The sequence below is a fragment of the Lolium perenne genome, chromosome 6 (assembly GCF_019359855.2).
Source record: "Lolium perenne isolate Kyuss_39 chromosome 6, Kyuss_2.0, whole genome shotgun sequence".
Taxonomy (NCBI): Eukaryota; Viridiplantae; Streptophyta; class Magnoliopsida; order Poales; family Poaceae; genus Lolium; species Lolium perenne.
The window spans coordinates 208,931,149-208,944,449 of NC_067249.2; the positions used below are offsets into that span (position 1 = coordinate 208,931,149).

At 41.0% G+C, this 13,301-nt stretch overlaps 1 protein-coding gene across 16 annotated transcripts; it reads left to right on the forward strand.

Annotated features, from left to right (window-relative positions):
* The first annotated feature begins 4,804 nt into the window (after window positions 1–4,804).
* On the forward strand, window positions 4,805–12,943 carry LOC127306242 (probable methionine--tRNA ligase). Of its 16 annotated transcripts, none has more exons than XM_071822838.1 (10): window positions 4,808–5,216; window positions 5,332–5,386; window positions 5,510–5,565; window positions 6,264–6,336; window positions 6,537–6,776; window positions 7,112–7,328; window positions 7,424–7,525; window positions 7,647–7,872; window positions 7,961–8,123; window positions 10,281–12,943. In XM_071822838.1, exons 5-8 carry the CDS (start codon window positions 6,680–6,682, stop codon window positions 7,744–7,746), a joined length of 516 nt encoding a protein of 171 aa, XP_071678939.1. In that variant the 5' UTR covers window positions 4,808–5,216; window positions 5,332–5,386; window positions 5,510–5,565; window positions 6,264–6,336; window positions 6,537–6,679; the 3' UTR covers window positions 7,747–7,872; window positions 7,961–8,123; window positions 10,281–12,943. The 16 variants fall into 16 exon arrangements, with proteins under 16 accessions (XP_071678953.1, XP_071678954.1, XP_071678939.1 ...); XM_071822843.1 differs by having other exon boundaries at window positions 5,518–5,565; XM_071822847.1 differs by having other exon boundaries at window positions 5,342–5,386.
* Window positions 12,944–13,301: the final 358 nt, after the last annotated feature.

A 13,301-nucleotide genomic window follows, 5' to 3' on the forward strand; every position in this document is an offset into this window, starting at 1 on the left:
ATGTGAGTTTTATAGCGATAAATAGTGAAATAACGAGACGAGTAACGAGACGGCAGAGTGATTTTAGTAAACAAGGATTAAAATACCAGGCACGGGGACGGATGACGGGCGTTGCATGGATGAGAGAAACTCATGTAACAATCATAGCAGGGCATTTGCGAGATAATAATAAAACGGTGTCCAAGTACAAAGCAATCAATAGGCATGTGTTCCATATATAGTCGTGCGTGCTCGCAATGAGAAACTTGCACAACATCTTTTGTCCTACCAGCCGGTGGCAGCCGGGCCTCAAGAGAAACTCTGGATATTAAGGTACTCCTTTTAATAAAGTACCGGAGCAAAGCATTAACACTCAGAACACATGTGATCCTCACATCGCTACCATTCCCTCCGGTTGTCCCGATTTGTCACTTCGGGGCCATCGGTTCGGACAGCGACATGTGTATACAACTTATAGGTAAGACCATAAACAATGAATATCTTGATGAAGCAATAACATGTTCAGATCTGAGATCATGGCACTCGGGCCCTAGTGACAAGCATTAAGCATAACAAGTTGCAACAATATCATCAAAGTACCAATAACGGACACTAGGCACTATGCCCTAACAATCTTATGCTATTACATGACCAATCTCATCCAATCCCTACCATCCCCTTCGGCCTACAGCGGGGGAATTACTCACACATGGATGGGGGAAACATGGCTGGTTGATGTAGAGGCGTTGGCGGTGATGATGGCGATGATCTCCTCCAATTCCCCGTCCCGGCGGAGTGCCAGAACGGAGACTTCTGGCTCCCGCGACGGAGTTTCGCGATGTGGCGGCGTTACGGAGGGTTTACGGCGACTTCGACTTCTCCCCTGGTGTTTTTAGGTCGAGGCCGATAAATAGTCCGAAGGAGGGCGTCGGAGGCCGGCCGAGGGGGCCACACCACAGGGCCGCGCGGGCCCCCCCTGGGCCGCGCCGCCCCATGGTGTGGGGCCCTCGGGCCTCCACTTCAATTGCCCTTCTGGCTCCGTTAGTTTCCTGGGAAAATAGGGCCTTCTGCATAAATTCCGAGGTTTTTCCCGAAAGTTGGATTTCTGCACAAAACGAGACACGAGACGATTCTGCTGAAAACAGCGTTAGTCCGTGTTAGTTGCATCCAAAATACACAAATTAGAGGCAAAACAATAGCAAAAGTGTTCGGGAAAGTAGATACGTTTTGGACGTATCAACTGCCGCTTCAATCCCCTCCACCTCCTCGCCACCATGGCCGGCCAGAAAGAGAGGAAAATAGATAGACCACCAGATGGTAGCAGAGAGAAGAAAACTGCACTTATTGAGAGATCCCATACCAATAGTCACTTCCATTTCCTTCCCCGGCCATGGAAGCTTGACGAAGATGGTCGAGGACGACCGCTTGATGTCGTGCAGGAACACCATCGCGGAAGAACTCCAGATGCGCACCTTATTGGGAGAGATGCATGACCTCCTCAACCTTCCAAAGAGCACTGCTTGCCAGCAGCAACAAGCGACAAGGAAGAAGAGAAAGAGGCCCAAGGCGCAATGGACCTGACCGCCTAGATCCGTTGACCTACTCTCAGACTCCATATAGGTAAAGATTAGACTAAAACTACCCCTAAAACTAAATCCAGCACCATCCCTTTGCCTACTCCGCACGGTAACGCCGACGAGAGTGGCTCCGGTCCGGCCCGACGGCGGAGATGAAACTACCAGGCAGAGGAGGTTTCGAGAGAGAGCGAGAGGGAATAAGACTTTGGCCATATGCATCCTTATTTGATTCTCTGGAACAGTAAACAAAGGTTACTAATACAATGTTTTTGCTTAGTGAAGACAATTATTAAGTACAGCAGCTGGACCAGGATATTCGCCCTCATTGTTCTACCGTCAAGTTATATGAGTTCCTGACAATGTGATTGCATCCCATGTGTAAAGCCAGTTCCATGCCATGATGCAATAACATCGCTTCTGTCGTGTCAACATCATCAACCTCGGATATAACATGACTATTAGAGCATCTCCACCGGCGCACCCCGTAGCGGCCCCGATAGCGTTTTGGGGGCCGATGTGGTTTTTGGGCTCGCACCGGTGCGCTCCAAAAGGCGTCGGCTAGTTTTCGAGCCCAGTAGAAGCGTCGGCAACCCCGTGCCGGTCCTTCGTAGAGGGCGCGGATCGGGCGCGTCGGCGTCTCGCGGCACGTCAGAAAACGAACGAGGACTCCGCTTGGCAACTAGACGCACCGCTTTCCCCACCTCCTACCCATGCCCGAGCCGACTCCCACCCCTCTAGATCGCCACTGTCGTCGTCGCCGTCGCGCCCCCTGTTTGCAAATAGACATTTGTGAAGACAATCCCGTCTCCAGCTTCGAAGATGGATGCTTATTTTGCAACATGCCAGGAAGAAGCTCGCAAGGATGTTGAGTGTGCTTTTGGGGAGCTTCAACGGCGTTTCGCCGTTGTCAGGTATCCAACTCTCACTTGGTCTAAGTCTCAGATGTGGGAGGTGATGAACGCATGTGTGATCATGCATGACATGATCATTGAGAGCGAGCGCGACGAATCTATGCTTGATGAACAACCATTTGATTATCAAGGGCCTCTTGCTGAGGTAGAGCATGTACCTCAAGAATTTGCCGCTTTTTTTCACATGCATCATGAAATTCGAGATGCAGGTGTTCATGCTCAACTTCAGGCGGATCTAGCTGCGCATCTGTGGGCGCGGAGAGGAGCCACCAACAATACATGATTTTATTTTATATTTGTTTGATTGTATGAACAATTTAATTTCCATTTGTTTGATTGTATGAATAATTTAATTTCCATTTGTTTGATTGTATGAATAATTTAAGTACTATTTATGTGATTGTATGAATAATTTAAGTACTATTTGTGAGATTGTACACTGGTAGAAAAAAGGGCTTCCGTCCAGCCCCATTAGTCGCGGAAATATTCGAACCGCGACTAAAGGGGGCTTTAGTCGCGGTTCGGGAGGCAACCCGCGACTAATGCTCCATCCGAGACGAAAGGGTATCCCCAACCGCGACTAAAGGTTTTTCCGCATTTTTCACTCCCCACGCACCCTGCACCCCCCCCCCCGTGGATCGCCTTTTTTTGCTTTCTAAAATACAAAAGAAAATGATAGAAAATTCAAAAAAAAATTTGTTTTCAGATTCTTGGATGTTATGCAACCTACTATTCGGAGAAATTAAAAAAATTCGAATTTTCATTTCTTTTGCAAATTTTTTTTAAAAAATGGTAAAACCGCAATAACTTTTGCATACGACGTCGGAAAAAAATGTATAATATATCAAAAAAATCCTGGGAAAAAGTTACATCCGAATTCACCTGGGTTTACCCGGTTAGCCAATTTTTAGATTCTCAAAATTCCAAATGAAAATATGAAAGCAGGAAGATTTTAGTTTTTGCCAGAAATTCCGTATTTTATATTTTTTTTAAATTTTAAATTAATAATTGCATCTTGCATAAAGATTACTATTACTTAACCATAAAGTTAGCTAATTTTTAGATTTTCAAATTTTCAGGTTTTAGGCTTGGCAAAAAAAATATTTAAAAAATAAAAAAATTAATTATAATATAAAATTAAAAGTTAATATTTATTTATTTATTCAAGATTATTATTACATCATTACTTTTGTTTATTAAAATAATTATTTGACATTCAAACAATAAAGAAGTGTGATATGATACTAGTATCAACAACATGTTAATAGGATTGATATGATACTAGTATCAACAACATGCGCGCGAAGCACTTGGAAGGAGGATGGGAAAGGAACTTGGAAGTTAAGCGTGCTAGTGCTGAAGTAGTGGGAGGATGGGTGACCGAGCGGGAAGTTCGACCACAGGTAAGAAATTTGACTAGAGATTAAGTGTAGTTAGTGACTAAACTATGCAAATAACAGAAATAGTAGAAATTCTAAAAAAATAGAAAAAAAAGAGGGAGTGAAAAATAATTAGAAACCCAAATAAATTAAAAAAATAACTCGAAATAGCCTTTAGTCCCGGTTCGTGTTACAAACCGGACTAAAGGTCCTTCGCCCAGCGCATGCCGCCGCCACGGGGCGGGGCCTTTCGGCGCGGTTCGTAAGCAACCGCGACTAAAGGGGGGGCCTTTAGTCGCGCATCGTTAGTCGCGGTTGCGCAACCGCGACTAATGGCTGTTGCAAACCGCGACCAAAGCCGTTTTTTCTACCAGTGGTATGAATAATTGAATATAGTATGAATACAATGTGATGGATATGTTGTTTGTAAAAAAAAACAATTGGGGGCCGTCATATGGTGGGCGCCGGTGTGGAAACAATGTCCTCAAATAGAGAACTGTCGGCGCCTCCCATACAGCAGGCCGACGCCTCTGCCGGCGACTATTTGGCGCGCGTCCGGTGGGGATGCTCTTAGCTCCACCAGTTGCCCATGTTCTTGATATCTTGTCGTAAGATGCATCAACGTTTGGTCTAATAACGTCTCGCATTTCTCATCCATGTCTTCTCATCCCATTTCTTTTTCTCGATGATGTTGCTGCCGTATAGTTTGCAGCAAGAACTGTTATGAACATAGTTGACTACTGCGCTGATTGAACACTCATTTTATTGCTTGTCTGTGTTACAATCATATATACCATGTTGCCACTTAAAACATGATGTGCACTTCTGGTTGCCCAAGAACCAATGAGTTTCTACTTGGCAAGCAAATAAGGTATCCAGGGGTATATATGATGCCCCCCAACGGGGGCCTCACAGAGATTAGAGCCTCTCGACCATCGGATTTTTCCAGCAAGCCCCGCATCGATCTGGCCCGTTCATCTCTTGAACAAAAACACCAACGAAAACCTAGCCTCCAGCCCCAATCCGTTGGCCTCTTCCGCCCCCAATCCGCTAACCTCCTCCCCCCAATCGGCTCGCGTCGATCCCAGTTGTGCCTCGTCCCATCGCCGCCGTCATGGTGGTCTTCTCCGTCGAGATAGTAGGCGAGGAGGCAGAGGAGGAAGCTCTCCATGGTGCCGCCATTCGCGCCGCCGACCGGTAGGAGCAGGCGCCCTCGATGTATGTCGTGCCGCCTGCGCCTCCTCCACGCCACCGCATCCGTTCTACTCCGCATCGCAGCTGCTGGTTCGGGAGGAGTGGCCGGTGCCCGACGGGAGCAGCGCAGCCAAGGATCCCATGGCCTCCGTGCGTTCTGCGTCCCAGACCAGCAGGTTCTCTCTCTCTCTCAAAGGAACAGAGAATCTCATATGTGTTTGTGCAGATCCTTTTCTATCTATGGCTTACAAGGTGCTTCAAGAAAATCCTAGCTAATATTACTATTGACAGAAAGTTGCAGCCGGTGGTGGTGTTCCTCGTCATACAAAGATGTGGATAGCAAGAGGTATACACCTATTTCTCTATACTAGATCATCTCTGATTTTGTTTCTCCAAATGAACCATGCGTTTTATTTACTATTCAGTACAGTTCTAGGTGTTCATCTCGAAATTGTTGGTCATTTGATAGATGTGCAGGTGTGGTGCATGTGATGGTCGGAAAGACCTATAGCCACAGACATGCATGTGAGTGCTCTCCAGAATATGTAGCGTCTATCATAAATTTGTCAGTATGTGTCATGCCTGGCTATGTTATTGGATAAATGAAGGCTCCCTCTGTTTTTTGGGCGAAGTTTTGAAGGATTTGTCTAAAACTGTTGCTCTACTGTCGTTGTTTGTTACCTGCATCTATTCGCTTTGCTAAAGATTTATGCTTGGTGTAGCTTTTGGCTCCTTCATTTCTTTGTCTAATATTGTGTTCAAAGTGGCTTCATATATTTCTTGAGAGTGGTCATCCTGAAGTTGATCTACATTTCCCACAAGAAGTAGCTCTGTTATATACAAATAAATTTCCTGTGAGTTGATAGAAAATCTTTATATCTCATTGAGTTTTGTAAAAGCTCATAGTGAAATCTTGAATTCTGCATTGTTTAAATATATCAGCTTGAGTTCATAAAGGTTGAGCCATAGATAGAGAAATTAATCCAACTATTGTTGATGCCTCAGTTTCAGGTTTCTAAGAGTATAGCCGTAGATTATGAGAGATGGTTTCCTAATAGCTTCTATTTGATTTACTTAAGGCCTGAACCACATATAAAGTTCAGAGAAAATTTAAAGATCATTTGGAATGACCGAAAATGTTTAAAGTTCATTGATACATTTATTTTCTCTTCATAGTCCATTAATAAGCTAACGGCCTTCGCTTTATCTCGCTCCTGTTGCAGAAATTAATCGAGTATGAAGCAAATACGATGATATTTTTATGTAGAGACCCCTGATGTCTTCTTTCATGTCCCAGTGAGTTCATATTTTTGTATTGCTTATTGCCACGTATGAGACATATTAGGAGAGCTGCAGTGAATGACAAGTGACTTTATTATGCAGTTCACTTTTGTTGTTATGCCTTACAGTTTTATTTTATTCCATTTATTCAGCCAAAAATTATGTTGGTCTTACCTCTTATCTAAAGAAATGCTTTCATGCATGTGCTGCTGCAGGACACTCCCAAGGATATTCAGGGTTCCTTATATAGAATGTTATTCAATCTTATGCTAAAAGCATGGTCTTTCAAAGGCTGAGTACCATCTTGAATTATAAGAAGATAGCAAAGTTTGTGTGAATTGCTCTTTAATGCATCTACATGGTTCCTGTGAACATGTCGATGTCTGGAGCCCAGTCCAATGATTATGAAATAGCAAAGAAATATGCTGACAAGCTCAAGGGCACAACATTATCTGGTACTTATGACATCCTTACTCTACTCTGTAGATGTTGCGTGAATTTTACGGGAGACAATTTATTCGGTGGAATCAGATTTAAATTTAAAATCCATGCTAGCATACTGACAAATGCATTATAGAAACAAGCTTCTCTTTCTGGCCCAAGTTGTGCTCTTCATATATTTCCCTGGAAAACACTACTGCAAAGTGCAGCATTTTTCTTATTTTTTTCTCGTGAAAACGCAAAAAACTGGCATTTGTTTTCTATCTGAAACACTATTTAGTCTTTGTTGATCCAATTTCATACTTCCAGAAATTGAGTTGCCAGTTTTCTGTCTCATTTTTATATCTAGAGGGTAGTTCAAAGAAGAAACAATCTGGTGGTTTGCAATCAAAGACAACAGATGAACTCCCAGTTTCAAAGCTTTATATTTGGGTAGGGCTTATCAGAAAGGAGAGAAGCATCTATATGTTGATTCACTTTATGTACAAGAGATCGATGTTGGAGAAGTGGCACCAAGAACAGTGGTTAGCGCACTTATCAAATACATCCCTCTTTAAGAAATGCAGGTCTGTTTTTCCTCGGTATAATTTATAGTAACAAAATGGTATGTTGTGGTGGTTTTGCCTCCCTAATTTTTCAATTTTCTTGTATAAATGAGCAGAACCCGAAAGTGGGTGTGCTCTGCAAATCTTAAACCGGCGGCAATGTGCGGTGTAATATCACATGCTATGGTTTTGGCTGCGTCCAATGAGGACAATAAAAGGTAAGAAACCACATAGGTTTTGCATTCCTTTCGGCTCTCGTGTGCTTTCAAGTTGATATGGCATCACAAAAAATTACAACAGCAGCCACTCTTGTTTGTGAAAACTGACATTTGATATTAGGTTGAAATGCCTGGGTCTCCAAAATCTGCAGTCGTGGGGAGGTGACCTTTGCTGGGGCACTCGGGAAGAGCGTCGGAAGATGATGAGGAAGCAATCCTAGACTAAAAACCATGCTGCACTAGGCAGGTGATTGCCATGTTACAAACACAATCTACGTGTTTTGTTTATTCGAAGCACACTTGATATACAGCCTGTGATGTGTTCTTTTGCTCCTCTTCATCAGCTGGTAATTCTACTATGTATCCGGTATCATCGGTTTCCGTAGATATTTAGTACAATGTAATACACATCGTTTACTGGTGCGATTTCCATAGAGGAAGGAGTATTCCACGGCCATCCATTGGCAGTGGGAGGCAGCGCAAAGCGAGTTGGAGGGAACACCAAAGGAGGCATGCAAGAGGGCGACCATCACAGGAGCACATCATAGCTCAGGCCATCATCACAAGAACTGGAGTTCGAAACCCTGAAGCAAACTAGGTAAATGTTCTCTGAATAGAAGTGTTAACATGCTTGTTTGTGTGATGTCTAATGTGTGTGAGAGAAAAGAGAGCAAACTTTCAATGGGAAGGAAATTATCTGCCCATGTCTATTTTCATTGGGTATCCAAGGATCGCGTCAGTATTTTCTCAGCTTTTTAAATTTGTTTATGCCCATACAGCATACAAACAATCTTCAGTTCAGTGTTATCAGAAACAGGGGAGACTCAGTTGACGTTGTTGGGTGTCATGGATGTCTTGCATCTCAAATATATAGTTTAGAGAAAATCACGAGTTTCTCAGATTTTGGGCCACCATGTACTTATCCGGGAAGGATTTTTAAAAGAAAATAAATGCTAGATTATATGCTCATAGAGTCATAGGTAGATGACTGTACAGGAAGAAAAACTTGGCTAGTGCATTTGTACAGTGACATAAGTTGAATCATGAACACATGAAGTAAGATTCTGAACTTTTATTTATGCCAACTAGAAAATCCAATGCACAAGCTGTACAAATATTGATTTAGTACAGTTTTATGTCAGAATGGATGAATAACTTTGCAAGCTCATTCTTGTGATAAATATCCGCTATCCAGTATACTAGCTGCTAGCATAGTTTCTAAGTGCTAACTGAACTATTTAAACCGTGCATCTCTGAAACTATAGTAGCACCTATTCCGAAAGCGAAAGTTAGAACTTTCAGTGATCTGTATGTGATCATCTTGCCACGTGCTTGTCTAAATAAGAAAATGGCAGACTAATGCTATTGTTTGGTTACCAAGTTAGTGTGATGACCATACTACTAGATTTTAGTGTGCTTTCCAGTAGATGTGGTCAATTAGAGAGTTAAACATTTCACCTTATGTCTGAACATTTTGTTATCAATTTATCATGGCTACTCTGACTGTCAGAGGTACATGCTTTAGCTTCTTGTGTTGAGAATGTAGTGAACAGATTGCTGCATAATAGCTTACAGAATTTCTCTTCTTACTAGCGGTTCGCTAGTCAGATTTTATACAGAAATATAAGAAGGGTTTAGTGTTACCATTTACCAAGACCATTGCTGGTCTCCTTCCCTACTTCGCAAATGGTGTTTTTCATATATTGCTCTTTAATCTGGAATTGTTTAGCTAAAAGTATTTTATGTTTGCATAGTTCTGCCATGCTTAAAAGTGTACTACCATTGTTGGTTTCCTTCCCTACTTGGCAAATGGTGTTTTCCATATATTGCTCTTTAATCTGGAATTGTTTAGCTAAAAGTATTTTCTGTTTGTGTAGTTCTGCCATGCTTTAAAATGTATTAGCAGAAAGTAGGTTGGCATTTGCCCCATACTGGTTATGTCAGAAACATTTATACTATTTGATTCAGCCTCCTTGCCATACATGTTTCCAGATCTGCTACTCTGGTACCCATCTGTCATAGTATCCTGCCAGTTATTTCTTAAAATTCTTCTGAACTATAAGGGTTTATGTAGGCTCTTATATATTGTATATAATTGTGAAATAGTTGGTACTCCTTGCCTTCTATCTGTTTATTCCATCATAATAAGAATCATTAAGTTGTTTTACAGTTGTACAAATAGGGCTTTCCCTGTGAAACTACTTTTCTGCCTGTTCCATCTCATTGCATTTTAATTATCGGACATAAAATAGATTGGGGGATATAATTACTACATGTGAAACTCCTATAAATGCAGTGGTAGCATAAAATTACAGCTTCTGCTTGCAGCAATTCTTATTTATGACAGTTCATACAAAATAGCCCATTTGCACATGATATGAAAACCTTTATTTTGTCCAGGTGTTTTAAATTATTTTCACTATTATATGCAGTAGCTGCCAATAATTTTTTTTCTACAAAGACCATCATTGTTGTTCTTATATATCATGTCCAATGTATGCAAGGTATGTATTTTATGGTAACCTCCATTGATGTGTTTGTATACTGTGTACCAGATCAATCCTAAAAATATACTCATGTTAAAGGTTCTTATTGGACGTTGAACCTCTCTGTTTGATCTCATCTTTCACAAGCTTATTAGATGCCATGTTCAGCCTGAAATTAAATTACCATAAATATCTAGGTGGTTTATGATTTGTATAGTTCCTAATGGTAAATAATCAACCTGATATATTTTTGTACTAAATCTTTTCAGTATCAAATTATCTGCCTATTACCTTCTTCTGATGAGGGGTTGTCGATGAAGTGGGATTGCTCTATGTTAAGTCCACTAGCTGAGCGGTGAGGTGGAGTTCAGCCATTCCTGAAAATCATTAAAGAAATGGGACTATAATTTATCAAGGGTGGTCATTAATTTCTCTATTTGGTCTGGGAGCTATAGGCTTTGTCTTTTCTCCTTTAATACTTATTAGTTATGATACATATTTATTTTGTTATTAGTTGTGATCAAATCATGTTAGTAAAATAATGTCCATTGCTTCATTACAATTCATTTTTACCATTCATTTGTAATTAAGCTTGATTATTTGTCACAAAATGACACCTATAATAGACACGCTATTTCACCATGAAAGTCCCATATAGTTGAGGTCTCACCACCTGAGCCCATTTTTTATCGCACTCGGTTAATTGCTGTATCTTTCCGTGGTTCACTGGAAGGACATGCATTTTCCCTTCTAGAAGATTTTTGTTGCTTTTCTAAATTTATTTGAGCATTCAGTTTGAGATCTTAGAAGTTAAATTTAATCATTATGCAATACATGTCTGTGAATTTTCCTTTCTTTTCATGTGTGTTTTGGAAGTTCTACTAAAAATAGTGCTCCAGCACCTCCAATCATACTACCTCTGGTTCACTGTATAGGGCAACTAACGGTCGTGAGACAAGGAACGGAGTCGTTAAGGTAGCACCAACTCTTGGTGTCGCGGCCGCCGGTGATAGTGATTTAGGACACAACATCGGCAACCTGGTGGCTGATGTGCAGATGCGATGAATTCACATGGAGTGCGCCGTCAGCAACTGCCTTGCCTCCTCCGCCTCCTCTCCTATCGCCGCTGGAGATGCCACGCAGCAGTGCAGAGCATGTTGGTGCAGGTTTATATTTCTTCTCTTTTCCTCTTGAGTTCTTTATTATTTTCATCCCTTCCTATTCAGATTTTCTGTCATTACACTTTCCATATGGGGTCAGCGATTTTTTCCTGCGGAAACTTCCAGGGGCTACTTTTAGAGGAGGGCTGTGATTACTTCTGAGCTCTGAATTTTTGCAATGCTGACAAGAAGACACAAATCAGGGTTTTTTCCGTGGCTATCCTATTGAGTATTTGTTGGAAGTTTAATCACTGCCACAAGCAAACTTACTTGCTTTCTTTTGACTTTCGGTTTCCTTGTTTTATCAGCGTTGATGACATGTAGGAACTTTCATATGGCTTACAATTTCGTGAATTGTCAATCATTGTGCTTCCAGTAGCTAGCTTATGACCATTTTTTTGTTCTTCACTTGTGGCACTGTATTGGCATGCTCGCCTTTTCTGGATGTACACATACATGGTTGTGGAAATGAAGGTTAGGATCTCACAAAAATGACTTATTATACTCCCTAAAAAATCTCATTTCGGTTCTGAAGTGCAACAAATAGGTATTTTATATGATATTTTTGTTCTTCGCTTCTGCCATCTCATCTCTCCGCTGCATTTTTTCTATTTTACTCTTTCCATAGTCAGCCAACGACTATTTTGTAAGCACACTATTCCTTGGTGTTGGGCTCTTCACAATTCAAGAATGGATGATTAGCTTTTAGCTTGGTTTTACATTTGGGTTATATCAGTCTTGACTATCAGTTGTATTACTCTACCAATTTACCATTCCTGCTGGTGCTTTACATGCCTGCCAGATTGTACATTGGTTCCAATATAAATAGCAGATGTCAAGCTTTCAAAAGATTTGCTAGGTGAAGGCGGCGCTATATAGATAGGGAGGATTTCCTTTTCAGTGTCATAAAGATTCATAGTTGATTAGATGGTATTAAGATTATTATATTTAGATTTGCCTAAAGCTGTTAGCTAATGTAATGATGCTTCTTTACTGGTTAGTGTTCCAGATGTCAAGCTGGGTGTATGAACATAGTTCTGCTACTAGCCTCTTTTTCAAGGTCTTGCTTCCGTTTCTGATGCATGTGGAGATAACCACAGATTGTTTATTCCTGTGTATTCCGTACAATGTCTAATGTGTCTTCTTTTCTATGGATGCCTCATTGTTGCTGTTCAGTAGTATTATCCTTCGTTTTGTACCACTTTATTTTAAAGTTGCTACATGCCATCTCTTTGTGTAAATAGGATTATGTATCATGTAAGCCGTTTGCTTCCTTTATATCCCTATGTTTGGCTAGAAAGGATTGGAGATATTATAAGCGTGCTTACTCTTCTCTGCTAGCTGTTTGTGAATCATTGGTTTATCAAAGGTTTACTTACTATCTTTGAATTCTCATTTCTATTGCTTTACTTGTTTTGTCTTCATATGTTTAGGTCCATCAAAATAATAATTTTCCACTTCATGGTTGCAGCTAGATGGAAACTATCGAGATCTCGGCCATCTGTTTAGGCGCACCCCTAAATCGTTGAGTTTATAAGCTATTATGGGCTGTTATCTGGATGTTTATCTTTAGAAGCTTATAAGCTATTACGGGATATCAACATTTCCCCTGTATTAATGGTAAGACAAATTTAAAAGATTTCTTATAATCTATAAATATCACTTGGTAGGAAGTGAGAAGCTTATCACTTGGTATGAACCAAAGATTAAGGTGAAAGCGAGGAAAACAAAAGCCACTTCTGTGTAATCAAAATGAATAGAAGTTCTATTGCTCTTCGTATTGGTACCTGCCTTTGTTATTCTCTAAGCGTAAGAGAAAGTGTTTAGATAATATTTGGTCAGTTTGAAAGATGCGAGCCGTGTGCAAGGTGCTGCCTTCAATCATATTTTGGTAGTCACTGAGGTACTCATAGTTTTGCATCCATTTGTATATTTATATGTTTGTTTTCTGCTACAACTCTCGAATTACGCAATGGTTTTGCTACAATTGGTTTGCTGCTACATTGTACAAAGTATATTTTGGCACGAGCTCAACGGGGTCGTGCGCCAAGGCGCACATCTAAATCTAGTTCAACAGAAGTTTGTCCCGCTCTAGAGAATTTTTGGAACAATGAATACTTTTTCCCTTCC